Consider the following 20,991-nt stretch of genomic DNA (forward strand, 5'->3'; position numbering starts at 1 on the left):
TGTGTGCTGTTGGGGAAGTACAGCGTACAACGTCAAAAAATATGGGACATTTGCTTGCGAGCAGAATGACCTCCTTTGTGGGACGGAAGGAGTACTAGGAAAGGTTACCGTTCATGCATTTGATTCGAAAGAATGAGGAAAAGAAAAATATACTCCCTTTATCTTTAAATATAAGAGATTTTGGTTTAATGTGACACATCTTAGTACAATGTATTTGGACATGATTATATTCAGATTCATTATAGTAAGATGTATCACGTCCAACTAAAATCTCTTATATTTAGGGACTCGGATGGAGTAGAAAGCTTTCTTGTTCCTATGATTCTAAGGGAAAAAATTGACATCCAAACTAATTAAACTCATGTTTTTCTATATCGCGTAGGATCGAGATAAAATCTAGTAGATCTTGGTCACTTATTTATTCAATTAGTGCATGTTAGATATGTATAAGTAGATAATTAGTCCAAATATATTACACCATCTTAAAATATAACAAATTCGAACATTTTTTTTTGCGGGGAACAAATACGAACATTTAATACTCATTTCAGAATATAACATGTTAAATCTCAATCAATCTTCTTTCTCATCTCAACCCACCACAACCATTACAATTTATATCCACTTGCTTTCCTAATTTTCACATGAAACTTTAGAAATGCTTATATTTTAGAATGGAAGGAGTGTCAAAAAAGTTCTTAAAATTTACATTTAAGATTTTTAGCTTAAAAAAATAAACTGATTCCATCACCGTCCATTTGTTTAGTACCACAACTACTTGGAACCATACTGACATGGTTGAGATATAGAGAGTATACTTAATTTGCTTGACCTGATGAAAGAAACATGAATTAATTGGATATCTGAGCAAAATTAATGGATTGGATTAGAGAGTCAAATCATCTAATATATCCGCTCGGAAACAAAAACATCAATATATTCACATGCATCAGCTGCTCTATATAATTAAGCAGCATTACACGCTCCTCCTCCTCGTTAGTTAAGTGGTAATGTACTACTCCCTTCATTCCAAATTGATCTATATATTTCATGGTATATCAAGACCAAGAAAAACTAATAAATCTCTCATACTATATTTACTCTAGCAACAAACTCGATGCATGCACCATTCTCACTATTTCCTAGCCAATAGCAAATCAAGATATTACATGTGGGTTATAAATACTTGTATGCATGGATGCATGCATCAATGTCTATTTACTCCAATGTACAAATAACGAATAGACTTAATGAATGAATACAAATATGTAGATCCTTTAAGAATAACTTAAAAAAACTATATGTAAATCAATTTAGAATGGAGGGAGTACTAAGTAACATTAATTATTGATCGATTAAAAAGGGTGTCAGAGATGATGTACACTGGACCTGACAGGAATCCAGCTTGGCCAACAACTATTCCAGCTGTGCTGACACTGTGCATTATCTTTTTTTTTCTGTGATCTTGAATTAATCACAGGCACCGATCGATCAAGATGCGGACATGTATGCATGTATATACTCCATATACATTTTATTATTATTATTTTGAAAGAAATACACTTCATATACAATTATACATGGCTGGCTTGATTTTGATGGGTGGCTGATAACCCTGACATGATACGCATTGCCCTTTCCCTGCTGCCATATGAAACCGTAGTTACAGATCGTAATTAAAGAGACCCAAGCCGCATATATTTGTATGATAACTACATATTTTCTAGATGGTAATCAATCAGGCTCGTATATGCCATGTCATGTCATGGATTGTGCTTCGATCGGCATTCTCACTGATTTCCTGCAGAGAATCATGAACTTGTCGGTGTCACCGGCAAAACAGCTGAAGTAGAACAGTAGGCAGCCAGCAAGCAGTAATCCATCTGCATCATTCGTTTGTGGATGCAATGAGTTAGTGTCGATGGACAATTGGGCATGACCTAACCAAGAAGAGATTATGGTGTGCATATACGTGTGATCATGGATTAATTTGTTGTCAAAATTTTCTATATAAAAAAGGAAGATTACACTGTAACCTGCTTTCATCAAGTACAGAAAATAAAATTCTGAACAATGTTTCTTCTTCTGGGGCATGAACAGAGGTGGTCAGGACTGTTAACTGTTTACCTAGTATGTTCTTGTTCAGATCCTACAGCTAATCAAGTGTAAGTGGATATGATATCTCTGTCTATGACTATCGGGAATGAGGCGTCACATGGACGACCCGACCCAACGCAGTGCTGCTGACTGCTGGAGAAGTTAGTTGCATTGCATGGTGTCCTGGATTGGGACATCGATGAAACTGACCGGAAACCTCGTCCGGCAATTAATTCGGTTTTTTCTTCTTAATTAATTGTTGCCTTTCCTGGAGAGTCAACACGCTCTTTCTAGGCAGCTACTCCTACGTGCGACCGAAATTTGCAGGACATTTAACCGTGGCCAAGCTGCCGGCTGATTAAAAGATTAGTTTACTGCTTGACTCGTAAGGACCGGGAGATCAACCAGAAGGCAATGCAGTGCTTATTACTCCGTGGTCAAACCGGCAGTCGGCCTCCTTTTGCCGACCAAATCCTCGCCAACTCCAAGCTGCTCCTACATATACACTGGTTGCTGGGCCACATTATCTTTACCGACCATTTTACTACACTGGTTGCTGGTTGAAGTACCATTTTTCTGTAGAGTACTTGATTGAAGGTGAGGTGAGTTGGCACGCCTATAAGCCTATTACTGATCCCAGTTCTTTTTTTTTTTCTTTCTTCAAAACCCATTGATGTGCTACTATTTCTATATTGTACTGGACCATGCGCGGTCATGGTCGGTTCCAGCTTCTCAATTGACCTTTCAACATCTGTATAAATTTCCTTTTAGCAGTGGATCATTTTGCGCTCATCACATTCATATGTTGCATAAGCATAACTGCATCAGCGCCGGGCCGTCCAATTGGCATTTGCATCGTCGTTCATCGTCTCCTGGTTTCGGCCTGCGAACGATCCAAATCCTCAGCTACGTTTGCGAAAGCTACGACTACGCGTCTAAGCGAGGAACAAAACAAAATCAGTGCCGCCACAAACCAGGAGATCATGTGAATAGCAGAGTTTTGTGAGGTCCTAATTTTGTGAGGCAATGATCTTGGTTCCTTAAAGAAATTCCAGATCTAAAGGGCGCCAAAAGAAGGGAAGATTGCCACGTCACATCTCTCGAGTATATACCGATTTTAACTCCAGGTACATTGTTTGTATCAGAGAAAAAAAAACTGTTCTTATTAACCAACAAAATAACCTCCAGATGATGAGTATGAAAAGCAGAATTGAGACAACTAGTAATCCTGACTTGAGTTCTTACATTAACAATGCCTGCTCGCCAATGGGGAAATCATTGGTAACGTTACAGGACCACAAAAGGCAATAACCAGTCACTTAGAATATGATAAGTTATTCGATGCTTCGACTTTTTATCTTCAGGATCCAACAATGAAAAGGAAATCCTAGAAGACCACACATCATTAACATTCCTAGAAGATCAGGATGGCCTAAAAATTCCGAAACATGGTTCAACCTAGTAACAAGAAGCAGTCATCATCGAAACATGGTTCAACCCAGTGCCCCGTTGGCATTGGGTCCTAAGCTCCTCACCGGCTAACAGAAAGAGACCTCTCCCTGTCAGGTGACTTGCTGCGGCGGTCATCAGAGAGGCTTCTACTTCGTGATCTGCTGTCCGCTGGTGAGCGCGACAGAGATCTCTCCCGACGGGCAGGAGACCTGCTAAGATGGTAAAACATGTGAATGATTTTGTTGTGAATAAACTAATATAAACGTCCATGGAGGATACTGAAGTCAAACCTTGAATAGTGCTTTCTCTTAGGTGCAGGTGAGTAGCTTCGACTACGGGACCGTGATCTTGGAGAGTACACAGGTGACCTTGAGCGGGAGTATCTAGGAGAGCGCGACCTGCGATCATAAGAACGGTCCCTGCTACTGCAGAAGATGAACAAACTGGTTACATATGCCACAAAAGAGATAATACTTTAACAAAACAAAAAACATTAGAGAAAAAAGATGAAAGAGAGCAGTGCAATACCCGACTCTTTCCCTAGCCCTCATCTCAGATGGTTTCTTTCTGTTCTCCTCAGCAAATACAACAGTAACTTCCCTGCCAAGAAGAATTTGCCCATCCATGTGGTATTTTGCATCAGCAGCATCCTCAGGATCATAATATTGGATGAACCCAAATCCTCGAGGCTCCCTGTTACAGATAACAAGATTTAGCTTTAATTAATTGCACAATTCTGAACAGTATACAAGAAAATCCTGAAAAGGATACTTGACTTTAGTCAAGTAAAGGAACAATTGATTATTCATATCCTTGAACCTTGATTCCTTTCCCTGGATGTTGATACACAAATTTTTCAACAGATAAAGCAAGCACTAGGCTGCTGACCTTGTACTCATCAGAGTTTAAAGATAGACTTGAAACTCTTCATAACTTGCATATCTCTTATACTCTATTTCTTCCCTTCTCTTCAACAGAGTACTCTTAAGGCTTGTGTCTTCAAAAAATTATTTTCACAGTTAATCTTAAGAGGTGGGGCAAAAATCATTCAATTTAGGTGCACCAAATGTACTAAAGCACAAACAAACATTTCCAAAGCACATGTTTAAGCCAATTGCAAATGAATCCAAAAATAGCATATTACTGGATTGAAAAAATATCACAGCGTCCTAAACATCTCATGGTTTGATCCCTAAACAGCATGTAGGCCTCCAGTTGAAAATGAACACTGGCTCTATTTGAGTTGAGGTGCCTTACCCAGTGTAATAATCTCTTGGAAGATATATATCTTTGACACGACCAAATTTTCCAAATGGTTTTCGTAGATCATCAGGCCTGTATTCATAATTATGTCTAAGGTAAAGACATGCAACATGGAGAAAGTGGTAAAATAGCATTGAAATTAAAAGACATGAAAAGGCGAGAAATCCTTACAGTTACGAACTTCTGTAAATCAAATATATAATATCCAACAGATGACAATAATAACACAGGTTACAAAAAAAATCCTTTGGAAAACAACAAACATTTACTCATTTGCCTTATGTCATTACAACAGAAGAACAATGTTTAGATTTACACTCCAATCTGTTTTGCGCCAAAGCAATGCTTCTTTGGTTTATAAGTGATGACTAAATGAATTTTGGCATTGCAAACCAAGCTCATGAGCTGTATGCAATAGAAGCTCAAGATGAAAAATAATTTACGGATTTCAAAAATGCACATCAGTAGTATTATAATTTTATAAAGAGACATTATCTTGGCCCAAATGATGATGAATTGCACCAACTCAACTACAACTAGTGTAACCGGAATGTGTGATTGCATGTGTTACTTAACAAGAAAACACTCATTCAGTTACTGACCAAGGTGCAAAGAAACTTACCTACAGTCACGGCGAAGATTCCTCACCAAAAGACTAGTTGGGAGATCCCTGTCACGGCCTCCATAGCGCCCACGAGGACTTGGGCTGCGGGCTCTTCTCCTGTATTCTCTTGGCGGTGATGGACCATAATCATAGCCTCTTCCCATAGTGATCTAAGCTTACAGGAAAAAAATTGCCATTAGAGGAAATTCAAATGATGCGATTGTGTTTCATAAGCTACTCGTTCCACTAAAAAGAACAATGCCAACAGCAAGTGACCTTATCAACAAGACTCATTCTTCCATTCAGCTCTTTTTAGCTAAAAAGGTTCTGTAGATGCTGGTAGGGAATAAAACAAGCTACAACATTTCAGCATTCGAGAAAAATAGACATCACAATATATTTCTATGCATCAAATAATTGCCACTCCCAATTTAAATCCATCAATGGTAAATTTAAGTAGTGCCTTGAACGCACACAAGGCATTCAAGACTTAAGAGTCGTCAACTTAATAATCTATAAGAACTATTAACTGTATTGTTAACAATGGTTGTGAATGAATACATAACATCTTCCGTACTGATGAAATGATTAGAAGCGTTCAATAGCATACTTTATATATCAATCAAGTTTAAGTACAAGAAATAACTGTTGTGAATGAATGCATAACATCTTCCTATGGCATCTAAATCAAGAGTTAGAAAAGAATATGAGCACGCCGCCAATCCACACAGCTGTCGATCATTGCCATTCAATCCCACCAGCAAACACTCCATCCTTCACCCCGCCAAGAACACCCAAACCCTAGCGAAAAGGAAATCCCACGCAAACCGCAAAACATAACCAAATCAGGCGACGCAACCCCCTCGAATCGGCCCGCCGCTCACAAAACCGGCCTCAAAGACACCACCACCCTCCAAGCAAACGCTGCAGCCTAACGGGCGGCATCACACCGCAACCACACCGCGCGGTGGAGCGAGCTAGGGTTTCCCCAATGGCGCGCGGCACACAACGACGTGTATGTAACACGCGCGCGCACGAATCAACCATCAAACCGCATCAAATCCCGCGACCAATACAAATCCAAACCTAGAAATCTCCTCACCGGCGAAGGAGAAGGAGGAGAAGGGGAACGGGGGGATAGGAATCTCGCCTCGCGAATCGGATGATGATTACCTTTCCCGCCTAGGGCTTGGAGGCGCTTCGCCGCTCCTGGGTTCGTCGCCTCCAGATTTCCAGAAGCTTCCGGATGTTGCGCGGAGGGGGAGGGAGAGGAGGAGCGCGGAGGGGGAGGGGTGCGTGCGTGCTGCCTTTGGCTTTAATGAGGGGAGAGATGTCGCGTGGACCGTTGGATCCGGGGGGGCGGGGATTGGACGGTGGATGCGGGAGGTGACGCCGTGACGGGTAAGATGGGCTGTACACAAACGGGCTCGTGTTGGGCTTTGATCTGTAGAGAAATTTGGCCCATGACGGTATGTTTTCTCGCTTTCCGGTTTCGGCTACTTTCTTGCTTTCCCATTTCGGTCTGGTTCATTTTCTCTTCTCTTTTTTTGTCTTTCGAGTTTGGTAGAAGTATAAATTTTTCCTTCTCAGGAAAAGTTTGGCATATTTTTCCCCTCATGAAAAAGTTTGGTATGTTTTCTTTCTTTGACTTTCTCCCCTCTTTTCTTTGTTTCATACCATATTCTTTTTTTCCCATTTCTGCCTTTTCCATCCTCTCAATCAGTATTGTTCCTTTTTCTCGTTTTACAACGCCTTCTTTGTAACAAATGAATTTTCTCAGCTCCTACAGGGGGTTAACCTCATTTCGCAAAAACTCTTACGTTTGCTGAAAATGGTCTAAACACACTAGCAGAAAATAGAAAACAAAGGTTCCCATCATAAGCCAAACGGCATATTTGCAAACAAAGAGTAATTTTTTAATAAAACTGTTAGATTAATGGGCTAGGCCCAATTAAATCCTAATAAATTCCATTGACCCACATTAAGTGCTATGGGTAATAATACCACTTTGGAAATATAAGTGAAGAGGTCTCAACTTAAATACAGAGCTAGTGGAGAGTCTCTATTGACCGGTTGAGATGGTGCGCGGACAACCAGGCGGGGTGAGGCAGACAGCTGTTGCTGCGCTCTCTCGCTTTGTAACGAACGGTAATAAACACAGAGAATTGATTTCGTATCAATGAACGCGAATTAAACACACGGAGAATTGATTTCGTATCAATGAACGCGTTGGTTACGGAATTAAATGTCATGAATTGACGGTAATAAACACGGAGAATTGATTTTGTATCAATGAACGCGTCGATTACGGAATTGAATGTCGTGAATTGATTCCGTCGGTTACGGAATTAAACACACATAGAATTGATTTCGTATCGATGAACGCGTTGGTTACGGAATTAAATATCGTGAATTGATTCCGTCGGTTACGGAATTAAACGCCGTGAATTGATTCCGTATTAACGAGCGCGTCACTTACGAAATTAAACACCGCGGTTGATAATTCCGAACGTTACTCCCGCGCTCGCATATATATACTCCGCAGCGACTAGAAGGACGAAAGAAGTTCTTCCCGACCTCTCTTGCACTTCGAGTTCCTCCTCTGTTCTTGAGCTGTAGAATCCTTCCCCGGTTCTGTTCACCTACGCGCACAGGTGTACAGGACGAGCAGGTGCCTCCAAAACTCCGTCCGCTTGAGAACCTGCACGGGTAGGCGGGCGATCAAGTTTTTGGGTAACGCTTCAAGCGCGACTGCTCTTGTTCTTCACGGCTACTGCTGCTGCATCGACGCCTTCACCAAGATGTCGACGGAGATTGGAGACAAGATGATGAACGACATCAACGGAAGCAATCCTGCCTCAAAATCCAGCGGTGGGACGTTCTCGGGGTATACTTTCATTCTCCCGATTCTATTAGATGTTTCTTTGTTAATACTCTTTGCAATGGCATCAGCTTCAAATTAAATGTTGAAAATTTAAAATTTAAGTGAAAAGATGAGGCCGAAAATAACGAAACCTTAACTTTACACTTATCCACCACAAAACTAAAGTTTTAGAGAGAGAACAGTCGAGACACGGCTACCGGGCGCCACACCGCCATTTGTCCATCACCGGCCAGCAGGTCGAGAACCAACCCAAGCAAAGCAATCGAGCCATGTGCATCGATGTGTGCAGAATGCAACGACCCATGTGTACATAGAGGCTAGGGAGAGATTGAGCCAAAGTTTCCTTTGTTCCTAAGCTATGATTGATGGATCTCTGCAGAAAAGCCAACGAATTGAAGAAGTGTATATCAACAATACATATGATGATGCAACGTGTGCCGGCTCCTTTTTCCTTGTCACAAGATAATGTTTTACTTAATTACGTGCTCCGTGCTGATGAGTGCGACTGCATTTGAATCCACGTATGGTGTCGCAGGGGTGATCCGGTGATGTACAACTATGTTCTTTTCGGCCAAAGTGTGTCATCGAGTTTCCAATGGCCATATATAACGTTGATACTTTTGTTTGTTTGATACTTCATCCATTTTAAAATAAATTAGATTATCCCCATCAGTTGCTTATGACTTATTATAAGCCATAACGGGCTATTAACGATTAAAAAAAATACATGAGTAAAATTTCTCTCTGTGTGTGTGCGCATATATATATATATATATATATATATATATATATATATATATATATATATATATATATATATATATATATATATATATATATATATATATATATATATATATATATATATATAGAGAGGATACACATATGGGACTCCATGGTGCCCGGGCTTCAAGGTATAAAACACACAAATTCTCTTAAATTTTTAAAAGTTTTCAAATTGTGAGTATATACCTAGGTATATGAATTTGATTCATACAAATACCTAACAACAAAACAACTCAAACTCAACTTTATTTCACAATTCATTATTACATACCTAACGAATTATATGTTTGGATGTTATATACCTAAAACCAAAATCTAACAAAAAAAAAAGTTCAAACTCAGTTCAAACTTGTTTGAACTTGTTAGTAAAGAAGTTAATGTTCATATCTAAACATTTAAAAAAAGTTCATACTCATTTAAATTGGGTATATACTCAATTTGAATCTTGGAGCCCATACTCCATGTAGCACCAGTTAATTGAAAATCAAATTAAAAATCAAGTTTTAAAATTTAAATTTTGGCTTTGACTTATAAGCTATAGGACAACCAATGAGACCCTTAACTTTTACGCAGGAGTATAATGTATTGGGAACGTGCAGTGTATCAGAATAAAGATGGGTGGTAATCTTGGACCCTTAGAATGATGACGATTTTCTAATGCAGGTTGCAGGATATAGCCGGATAAAAGAACGGCGAAATCTAGTCGGTTTTTGTGTGCCGTGCATCAGCGCATGTGAGAAACCCCGTCAGCAGGTCCAAAGCGCGACGCATCAAGCACTCTCTGTCGACTACTTGTCGAGGCTTATCCGTCCCCAATGCAGCACAAAGCAAATTCCACATTGCATCTCTTTTAGTTGCCCCTTTTTGGTGCAACTAGATCGGCTCATCGGCGCAAAGCAGAAGCAGAAGCAGGGCACCAACGAAATGCTACCTTATCATGCATTGGGTGATTAGCAAAAAAGCAGTCGGCTAATGACATGGCAAATTAGACTCTCTTTTGCTTTTGAAGCCTCAAGAAAGATTAGAGAGGGACTAATTAATCAATCAATCGATTGCTTAAGGTTAATTACTCGGCCGGATGAAAGAGTATCAGTTAAGTTTGGTTGGAAGATAGTACTGTAATGGATATGCCGTTCAGCTGAAGATGGATCACCTGTTTTGAAGTCCGAAACTCCCAAGTCGTAGCCAGATGTTACTGTCCGGTCGGTTTGACCAGATGCTTCTCTTGATGTTTCGGTTAGGGGTTGGCACCCAATCACACCTGTCAGGCAATGGCTCCGATCCTTTTTGGCATTGCCATGTCACATCAGCATGAGATCCATGAAATACTGTTGTTAAGAAATTGCATCTCTGAATTTATATCAGCCTAGATAACTTCAAAGTACAAGCCAAAGCGCAATCAGCTCCATCACGTATATTTACAAATGAAAAATAGTTTGTGAATAAAATTTTCATATACATGTTCTTAACGACTTAAAAATAAAGGCTGAAAAATAAACTACGATGAAAAAAAAAATCCTAAAATCAACTCTAAATTTAAATTTTAGCTAACAAATATAAACATAAATAGAACGACGAGACTGAATATCTGTATGCAGGTACCAAAATTTTATATTGTAAAATCCATCCCAAACCTAACTGAAGACTAAGATAAAGTGCCTGTTCACTTTGATGAAAAAAAAAACCTTATCAAATTTTGGCATTACCAAAATTTTAGCAACTTTACTGAAGACTAAGATGAAGGGCCTGTTCACTTTGATGAAAAAAAAAACCTTATCAAATTTTGGCATTACCAAAATTTTAGCAACTTTACTGAAGACTAAGATGAAGGGCCTGTTCACTTTGATGAAAAAAAAAACCTTACTAAATTTTGGCATTACCAAAATTTTAGCAACTTGCCAAAATTTTAGCAGGATTTCTTATATAGTTACCAAAAATTGACAGCAAACTAAATATAGCCACTTTTTTTAATAATTTTATCAAAATTTGGTAAGGTTGAAAATAGCACCAAAGTGAACAGGCTCGAAGGCAAAGCATGCCGTCTTGGTCAGACAATTCTCGATCCGTCGGTATACTATCCGGCAGAAAGAAGCAAAGCATGCAATCTACAGTAGTGGCAGGCAGGCCGGCGCCCAAGTGCAAACCAAACACGTTTCAGTTTCACTGACGAGATAAACAGAAGATGTCGCTGCATGGATGGTGTGTCTGCGTGTGTACGCCGCCGCTGCTCATCTACTTCTCCTTTCTGGTTTCCTTTTCTCTTCCTCTCTCTCTCTCTCTCTTTTTTTTTGGTCCAACGCCTCGTAGCCATCTTCCGGGGCCACCTTTGTCACCGATGATAGCGTCGTTTAGCGTGCGTCATTACCGTACTAATTGAATATTTGATGGAGAGATTAGCGTGCGTATAAAATGGCAGTCGCCTTGCCATCACTCTGCTCCTCCCTGCTCGGTTCGCAGCTGCAGCTTCAGCTTCAGTTGCTATCTGCTGGCTGGCTCATCAGCTCCAAGAACACAGTAACAGAGGAGAGTGCTTAGCATAAATTAGCGGCAGTTCCGAGGCCAGGCTTTTCATCCGGGCGAAGCGAAACGAGGAGAGATCCGAGGCTGCGAGCTGGGAGAGCTCTCTGCTACTCCCAGGTACATACAGCCGTCAGTGAAATTCCAGTTGTTGCAGCATGAAATCATTCGTTCGTTCATGGTGATTTACTCTGTTGTTTCTGCTTCTTGTTTCTGTTCCTCTCGATCGTCGGGTAATCGATCGTGTTGCCCGGTTTCTGTATTGCTATCTGCTGAATTATACTAGTTCATCCTCGTTATGCTAGCGTTGTTAATTCTTATCAGTATGATCTAACCTTTTCTCAATTTCAAATTTATTGCGCTTCATTTCTCCTATCAATCAGCTGGCTACTTCATGTGCGATATTCATATTCTGTCAGTCAAAGCGTTTAATTTGGAGCGATTTTATTTTCACTGTAAAAATCCTCGTAGAGCTTTGCATGGGATTCTCGCATACCCAATAGGCTACTTGAATCCGAGTTGTCCGTATTACTGTTACTCCACCAATTTAAACTCGTAGTATATTTCTACCTGGAAATTTTGTGATGATTATTTCATTTCACTCTCGAGCATCAATCAGTGACCTTGACGCTTAAAGCAATACTACTGAAATTGATGAAGATACGAGAGCTACGGGATTAAGTAGAGTACTTTTAAAAGTTGTTTCTTTTTTATCATATCATATCTATCCTTTGATGGGGATAGCTAAGCACTTAATCCGCTAATCCTGATTACTACTGATTTTTTTTAGAGAAGGGTATTTTTTACCCGGGCTTTACATCCAACCAGATATAGACAGTATTTTTAAATTAGGAACCTATCAAATAGAAAATATAGCCCTCAAATAACTTAATCTGAAATTCGCTCATATGAAGATTTGAACTCAAAATCTTGGGGTGCTACTACTAAGAGAAATTTTACGGTACTTGAGGAGGTACTATGAGGTACCACTTCTCTATTATAAATTAGGAAAGTGGCCCGCGCGCATGCGCGACACTTATATTATTGAAAGGTAAAATTATTGTTTATTCAAAAATTTTGTCTTATAGATTAAGGGCAAACTAAAGTTTGGATAATGTTATTTTATAATAATTTAAGGGTTCTATTTTTCTTAAGGTATCTTAAAAAACCATTCAAAAACTTTTCCTTAAGGTATGAGTTTTAAATCATTTTTTTCTTGAGTAAATAAGAAACCATTGCTAGTTAATTATCATACAGTCCATCTATATATATACCGTGTAGTATGGCCACAAATGAAAAATGCGAGAGCAAGATACTCAAAATTCTTGTGATTAAATCGTCTCAAGAAGGCGCATGATATAGTAAGAAAGGGAGGGAAGTGTATGCATGGAAAAAAAGAAAAAAGGGAAAAATGAAAAAAGGGAGGGGAAGCGTACATAACCATGTAAGTAGGTGCATACCTATGCCACGGGACGAGAGGTGAGACCTTATAGTATTTTGTTTTTTTAAGATCAATTTAATCTAACGGTTTATAATATTGGACGTACCGATTAAGTGAAAAATCAAGTAATGGATACTTTGCTTTTTTTCCCTTAGAATTTCTAATACGTGGCAGCTTGAGAGTGTTTTAAGAAATTTTAAAGGACTTAACACATGTAATAAGAATATTAACCGCTTAATATATATATGTATAGGGCTTATGGTAATATTTGTTCCAGCTTCGTGCATGTTTATATACATGTTGAGAGAAATTAATTACGTGGCTAGCAAGCCATTAGATGTCTAATTAGTAGCAATTAATTTTGACACCGATTACAGTTGTTCATAGTCGCTCTTACATATTCATCTTACAACTTTGATTATCCGTTGATCCCCAATTTACTGATCACCATGACTCGCATAAAAAAAATATGTACTACTTAGGGTTTAGGACAGCTGAAATTGATGAATTATCTTATTATATGATAGCTATTTGAGGGTATAAACGAATAAATTGACTTATAAAAAGTTAAAATGTTGTTTAAAGAGACACCATTTAGAAACTTGGAAAGCGTGCAAACGAAAATCCAACTATGAAATCAGGGAAAAAAAGAGGATCTTAAACTCCTTTATAACACCCTAGTCTTTGTAAGAGTGCTATTGATATTCATTAATATTGTGCTCACATTTATAACATAATGAATTCTTTCATCTATACGAACAAATAGTGCAAAATCCAAATACGACATAACACAATACATTATAATTATTCTGTAATCAACTCTCGGTTTCAGCTTAAACAGAGCTAAGTGTTGGAAAAAAAACACAACCCACAATGCTTAATTCTTCTCTCGCTGCATCACACCTTAATTTTCTTTTCATGTTATTAACAAAATTAATCATCTCCATATATGATTTGATATGTGGCAAAATGGTAGTGCCAGACACGATGCTTTGTCACGCGTGCAAAAGGTAAAGGTGCAGACGTGCATTGTGCAGCGGGCAAAAAAAGAGAACTTCGAACGTTTTATTTATTAGCAAATAATATATCAGATGATTTAAATAATGGGTCCACCGGTTATAGTGTAAGTGTACATTAGTTAATATAGATTTTAAATTATTAATTTAATAGGTACATAATATAATGGTGTAGACTTTATTTTAAAACCATGCATTATTTGAGAATAATAGTCCAATGTAATAAAAAAAATAGTTCCGATAATTTAAGTAATGGGTCCATCGGTTTAAGTGCACGTATAAATCAATTAATATAGATCTTAAATTGTTTATTTGATAGGTACACAATATAATTGTGTAAACTTTATTTTAAAATAGTGCATTATTTGAAAATAATAGTACAAAATAATGAGTACACATGTTTAAGTGGAAACTATATTACATTATTAATTTAATGGTCACATATAATGGTTTAAATTTTATTTTCAAAAATTGTAGAGCTAATTTAGTTACCAGTGAGTTGTATGATGGTAGATTCTTTGTGTTGTAAATTTATGATTATTTAAAAAGGTATATATCCATATTATATAAATGGACAAGAAGAAAAAAAAAGAAAAGAAAAGAAGGGTGTACATACATGGTACGTACGTATATATACCCACGTACACATGCACGGGAGAAGGAGGAGAGGTGGGACCCCATAGTATTTGGTTTGTTTTAAGATCAATTTTATTTAACGGTGTATAATATTAGACCCACCAATTTAAGTGAAAATCAAGGGGTAGATGTTTTGCTTTTTTCTTAGAATTTCTAGGATTTTCTCTAATTTATTAGAGCGCCACGTGGCAGCTTGAGAGCATTTGTAGGAAGTTTAATGGACTTTTAGTATATAATAGATAGATAGATAGATAGATAGATAGATAGATAGATTTGGTAACTCATAATACCTAAGTACCAAAATATACCAAATTGTAGTACTTCATGTTACCTTCTCAATAACCGTAAAATTCTTTACTACTAATAGTTGTTTTAGCTTAGGAAATTGTTTTGGATCATTCATGGTCAACCCAATAAGACGCGGACACTTGGCTTCAAGACTAGCCTAGTTCGTGTCGCTCTGCCGATGACACCAGGCAGCGGTGATCGATCAGATCACCGGCTGGGTCCGGCGAATTCAAGTCCATCTTCATCTTCTTCTTCTTTCTTCGATGTGTGTCGTGTCGCATCTCAATTATTTTCCCTGCTTAATTTCTTCATGACGTCGCCATGTAGGACTAGTAGGGTTGTTTGGTGAGTATATGGTTCCATCTCTCGAAGCATCTTCAAGGCTACAATGTATGGCCCGGCCGACCTCAGATAACGCAGCATCCGTATTATGAATATTGCTGTGTTTGTTCTGTTCTGTTCTGTTCTGAATTCTGATCCAACAACGTCCCAACTACCGGACTTATTCAGAGGACATGGAACTTCTCGCTGAATCGGCTGGAAATTCCAGATCCGGACATGCTTTTTTTTCGATTCGCTGTAATATGAAGTGTTTGTCCTATTCGATATTAGGTTGCTATATTACTAAGTAGAAAATCATCAAAACAATGCACGGGGCTGGTTGACATGTATTGTTCTTATAGAGTTGGCATGTAATTGCTAAGGGTTGTGTGAACAATGATGGAGAATTTGATAGGAACTTTTTTGTAGGATTTTATTATATTGTAGTCTTTTCCTTGCAAGTCCTTTAGCTTTGCTTGCACTTTGCAAGAGGCACTTTCTTTTGGGTATTCTTCTTCTTCTTTTTTGCAAGGGGGTATTGCCCCATTTTCTTTTGGGAATTTTGTGCTTTAGTTCATGAGGATCTGGAAACAGGTCATTTTTCCCCTGACTCCAAAATGAGCATGCAATGATGCAAGCGTCCAATTGCAAATACTTTCTATAATCTTCTGGAATTCTCTGATGGTATTGCTAGGTTCAACAGGTCCAAGAGGTGCATCAAGAAGTTGCCCTTCCTGTAGCACCATCTATCATCAATGATGTTGGACAGAAGATGGCGGGGAACCATACTTTTGCTCATCTGTCTTGTCTGCAATGCATCAGGTATGTGCACTCTGTAGTAGCAAAAGTAGCATTATCATTTACTAATTAGTACTCCGTATCAATTGTTCTCTTGTTAGTTTTTGCTTCAGTTTCAGTTAACAACAGAACCAGGTTCCTTTCTCACTTTCTTTTTCATCACTGAGATTCTTTACAAAAAAAATGAACATACATGCCTAAAGTGCAGAACATTATAGGAGACTTTTAAGCTAGTACAAAGTTTTCTGATATGCTTGTGCTTTTCCCCACTTTGCATGCCTTATCTTCAGTCACAAAAAGCATACGCCATACATGTGACATCTAGAAACTTATCAGTTATCTCATGCTTAAGAAATAGTAGAATGGTGCGAATAATATATACTTAGCCAATGATTTGTTTGATACAACCCAAATCATATCAGTCAGCTGTGAGAAAACAAACATTCAAATACTGAACACTCTGAAACCTGAACTGTAGCCAGTTCTGATCTTTCATGCAGCAGGTCATGTTTTCTTTCCCTGATGACAGCAAATGATTCCAGGGCTTCATGATCTAACACTCTTAATCTAACAAGAGTACTAACATTCTATGCATTATTTGTATGAACTATGAAGTGCACAACCATCATGTACTACAACCAAGTACCAACATGGATTAACAGGATTAAGTACTAGTCTGAACCAACTGTACTTTCATATCTTTCTGCACTTCGTCAGTAATCAGATATTCAGAATTCAAAACCATCTGTTGTGTTTGCCTGTCTTACACTAAAATTTTCTGGTCCAATCAATTACTAACATGGATTAACAGGATAAGTAGACTAGACTGAACCAACTGAACTTTTATCTTTCTGCACTTCGTCACTAATCAGAAATTCAGAAATCACCTGTTGTGTTCGCCTGTTCTACACTAAATTTTCTGCTCCAATGATGAGCAGGGACTTATGTTGGCGCCAACACGATCCCTTCGCCGGAGAACTCGCCGTCGGAGTTCGCCAAGATTGTTCAGTCTAAGCAGACGAAGCATGCGCGCGTGTTCATCGGCGGCGCGGACCATCGGTCGCTGCGATCACTGGCGAACACCGGCGAGGAGGTGATCCTCACCGTGCCCAACGACCAGCTCGAGCACATGGCCGAGTTCCTGGAGGAGGCCGAGCTCTGGGTCGCCGCCAACGTCGCGCGGTTCCTCCCGGCGACGAGGATCACGCACGTGGTGGCCGGCGACGACGTCGTGGCCAGGTCACCGGGGAACGCGTACTTCCTCCTCCCGGCGATGGCCAACCTCCACGCCGCGCTCGCCGCGTCGCGCCTCGACGGCCGCGTGAAGGTGTCGAGCGCGGTGTCCGGCGCCGCGCTGCAGGCTCCCCCGGCGTGGGCCGCCGCCGCCGTGGCGGGCGGCCTCCTCCGGTACCTGAACGCCACCGGCGCGCCGCTGTTCCTCAAGACCCGGCCGTCGGAGTCCACGGACAGCATGGTCGACGCGGCCTACGGCGCGATGCGCGCGCTGGGGTTCCCCGGGGGCGCCATCCCGGTGATCGCGGCGCCGGTGGAGACAGAAGAATTCGGCGGTGGCGCGACGACGGTGGTGTACCACAGCTACCTGCTGCAGGCCTCCGGCGGCGTCGGCGGCGGCGAGAGGCGGTCGCTGGCGACGTCGGCGGGGATGTTCTGCGTGGCGCTGCAGAACGCGGACGCGGCGGCGCTGCAGGCGGGGCTGAACTGGGCGTGCGGGCCCGGGCAGGCGGACTGCGCGGCGATCCAGCCCGGCGGCGCGTGCTACAAGCAGAACAACCTGCCGGCGCTGGCGTCCTACGCCTACAATGACTACTACCAGAAGATGGCGTCCACCGGCGCCACCTGCTCCTTCAATGGCACCGCCACCACCACCACCGCCGATCCCAGTAAGCTCCATTTCTTCTGTAATACGGAGTATTTCACTCCCTCCTCGGTCACTGAATTTTTGCTGAATTTAATTTTTTTCTTCTTCTTTTGAATACTCTCAGGCTCAGGATCATGCGTCTTCACAGGAAGGTGAGTGAGCTCAAATGTGGAAATTCTTGAACAAATCAGCCACATATTACATTCATACGAGAGTAAATTTTACTTTAGACATGTTTTATTGCCGATATTTTATATTCGTCAATGAACTTCAATAGCTATATGTAACCACCATTTTTCAGCATATGATAAATTGGATATAGATTGATAAAAGAGTTGAAAATGATCTAGAGTATCATAAAGATAAAAATGTTAAATGTTTAAAGGATAGCTGAAAACGAAACGTGAATAATAAAAGATTGTTTGAAATTTAGCTTTTCAAATTAGCAATGCAAGAATGCGACAAGGATAAATATCATATTTATTTCTGTTTACTTTGTGCAGCTCGATGGCAGGAGGCTCGAACACGAGCGTGCCGGGAGCCAGCCCTCCGACGACGCTCTCCCCACCGGCGGGCCTCACGCCGCCGGTCGGCACCAGCCCACCGACCGACTTCAGCCCGCCGGCGGCCGGCACGACCCCTCCGGCCGGCGGCTTCACCCCGCCGGCGGGCGGCTTCGGCACCCCGCCGTCGGGCGGGTTCGGCACGCCGCCGTCGGGGTTCGGCCCGCCGGGGAGCTTCAACGGGAGCGGCTCGTCGTTCGGGCCCAGCAGCGCCTTCAGCCCGTACGGCGGCGCCGGCCACCGCGACGGCGGCGCCTCCGGCGCTCGCCTCGCCGCCGCCGCTGCCCTCGCCGTGCTGCTCCTGTCCGTCGATCTCATGTGAAGTTCGTTTCTATTTGTGTAAATTTGGGAATCATGCGTTGTGATGTTGCTCTGAGAAATTGCTGGTCTCTGTAGGCGGCGGATTGAAATTATGCATACGAAAAATTAGGAGTTCATATATATATGTAATTATGCATGTATAGTATATATACTTGATCAGCATGGACATTATCTAAAAAAATATGTGCTAGTCAGTCGCTGACAATTTCTGTTCTTCGACCTGTCAGTTAATGGTTATACATGTACATGCCACTAGCCTCACGCATGGTTGAGTTGGATCTGGAAAAAAACAATCTTTACATGATACTGAATTGGCGATACAAATATACAATTGATCCCGCATTTGAATATATGTTCCATAACATCTCAAAATTCCACTAAATACATAGTACAGTACATGTATTTCTTCCATGTTTCATATTTTCCAGATGAACTCTGTCCAAAATGGTTCAGAGTTCAGTGCAGGAGGAGCATCTTGAAGTTGTAGATGATGGTCAGCGGCAACCACGGTGTTGAACATGAGGCACTGCTTGGACCTTGGAGCAGAGCACCGCCATGGACAAGCCAACGGAGCAGAGCACCGCACCGGCCTCCCCTTACAATGCTTGAGCCAGCACCCTCGATGATGCCTGCAACAAAATTCTCATTAATTCTGGGAGCCCACCTGTAAATTTGCATGAGCTGAGCATGTCCATGTTAGATCAGTGTTGGGCCTGTATTTAGAGGCTCTCGTGGCATGTTTGCCATAAGGAAGAAGTCCACTTTACATTCGTCGTGTAAGGGTTGAGTTTCAATCACGTTGTCAACTCTAAAGCCGAATACAACACATCTATCATCTTTATAACAAGTGTAAATATAATTTTAAGGCAATATTGAGGTTGGTGTTAGCTGGCGCGGCGCTCACGTGACGTATTCACTAGTTCTTTGTGCCACGTAGCGCTTACGTGGTACTTACCGTTAGAAAAAAAAATAACGATAGGACCCACATGGGCAATCGATCACACTCCTTCTACCTTGCCCACCCCCACGGAGGCGAGTTTGCCGCTGCCTTGCTCCTCTCCTGCTAGATGTCACCCCTATCCCCGCCGCCTGCCTTCCTAGAGACAAAGAGGAAGATAGGGGAGATGTAGAGAGAGATGGGAAGAAAGGGGAAGAAGAAGACCCCTGACAGGTGAGCCCCACCCCACGTGGATCTTACCATTTTTTTTTTCTAACCATAAGTGCCACATAAATTCCTCATGGGACGAGAACTTAGTTAATACGTCATGTGAACGCCGATATCAACCAAAATCAGCCTTAGTAATGCCTTGAGACTATATTTATACTAATTTTAAAAGATGAGAGATTGTTATACCTAGTATAACGGTTGAGGGATGTGACTGAAACTCGAACCTTAGGTGAGGTATGTAAAGTAGACCTGATATAGTTGGCCCAAACCAGACATCAATTGCACATTTATCTAAGGGCATTACCAAGAGATTATGAATAATCTCCTCCTAAAAATTTGTTTTTGGTTTCCTAAACTAAAAATAGAAATAAATATACTGATATCTTCAAGAGAAACCTAATTAAATTTTATAAAAAAAACTAAAAGTGGACCTTTCTGTTAAACTACAAATAGAATTCTCGCGCAGAATAGATCACGCTCCTCCCTCACATGTGAGAGACGAGTCGGAGGGGAGCGCTTTCTCTCCCCTAAATCAACGGAGCGAGAAATAAGGGAAGAGAACTCAAAGAACTCCAAAACGTGTGTTGGACTATAGGGGATTTGATCAAAATTTTCACCTAAAATCCCTCAAAATCTGTTTTGGGAAGGTGATACTCTAAGAGCCATTTTCTATCAAATCTTTTGTGATACTGAGTTGAAATAAAACTCTTATAATTGTATATGCCTTACATACATGGGGGAGACAGAGAGTGACAATTATTTTCAATGTAATATCATCACCATTTGCATGAGTGGATCTGGCTCGATAAATTTGGTACAAATTTTAATCCATTGTATAGTGTTGCATGGCAAATCGGCTTGGCAGGACTATATGCTAATTTGACTTACATTGATGTAGCTTTAGGCTTTCGAGGTTATTTTTTCTTTTCACAAAAGAGGTATAACTTACAGACTCTG

The 20,991-nt window shown here is 40.7% G+C and overlaps 2 protein-coding genes across 4 annotated transcripts; one reads left to right on the plus strand and one right to left on the minus strand.

The window, feature by feature from the left end:
• Positions 1 to 3,320: 3,320 nt before the first annotated feature.
• On the minus strand, positions 3,321 to 6,698 carry LOC127765295 (serine/arginine-rich SC35-like splicing factor SCL33). 2 transcript variants are annotated; one of them, XM_052290160.1, is made up of 6 exons: positions 6,590 to 6,698; positions 5,435 to 5,586; positions 4,807 to 4,884; positions 4,078 to 4,242; positions 3,840 to 3,974; positions 3,321 to 3,758 (listed from the first exon to the last, which is right to left on the minus strand). In XM_052290160.1, the coding sequence occupies exons 2-6, from the start codon at positions 5,578 to 5,580 to the stop codon at positions 3,629 to 3,631; spliced, it is 654 nt and encodes a 217-aa protein (XP_052146120.1). In that variant the 5' UTR covers positions 5,581 to 5,586; positions 6,590 to 6,698; the 3' UTR covers positions 3,321 to 3,628. The 2 variants fall into 2 exon arrangements, with proteins under 2 accessions (XP_052146120.1, XP_052146121.1); XM_052290161.1 differs by lacking the exon at positions 6,590 to 6,698 and adding an exon at positions 4,438 to 4,546 and having other exon boundaries at positions 5,435 to 5,490.
• A 4,712-nt stretch (positions 6,699 to 11,410) lies between these two features.
• Positions 11,411 to 19,634, plus strand: LOC127768685 (glucan endo-1,3-beta-glucosidase 1-like). 2 transcript variants are annotated; one of them, XM_052294314.1, is made up of 5 exons: positions 11,411 to 11,723; positions 16,009 to 16,127; positions 17,042 to 18,004; positions 18,107 to 18,134; positions 18,486 to 19,634. In XM_052294314.1, the coding sequence occupies exons 2-5, from the start codon at positions 16,061 to 16,063 to the stop codon at positions 18,865 to 18,867; spliced, it is 1,440 nt and encodes a 479-aa protein (XP_052150274.1). In that variant the 5' UTR covers positions 11,411 to 11,723; positions 16,009 to 16,060; the 3' UTR covers positions 18,868 to 19,634. The 2 variants fall into 2 exon arrangements, with proteins under 2 accessions (XP_052150274.1, XP_052150273.1); XM_052294313.1 differs by having other exon boundaries at positions 11,412 to 11,723; positions 16,000 to 16,127.
• The last annotated feature ends 1,357 nt before the right edge of the window (positions 19,635 to 20,991 follow it).

Source organism: Oryza glaberrima, chromosome 3 (genome assembly GCF_000147395.1).
Source record: "Oryza glaberrima chromosome 3, OglaRS2, whole genome shotgun sequence".
NCBI classification, from domain to species: Eukaryota; Viridiplantae; Streptophyta; class Magnoliopsida; order Poales; family Poaceae; genus Oryza; species Oryza glaberrima.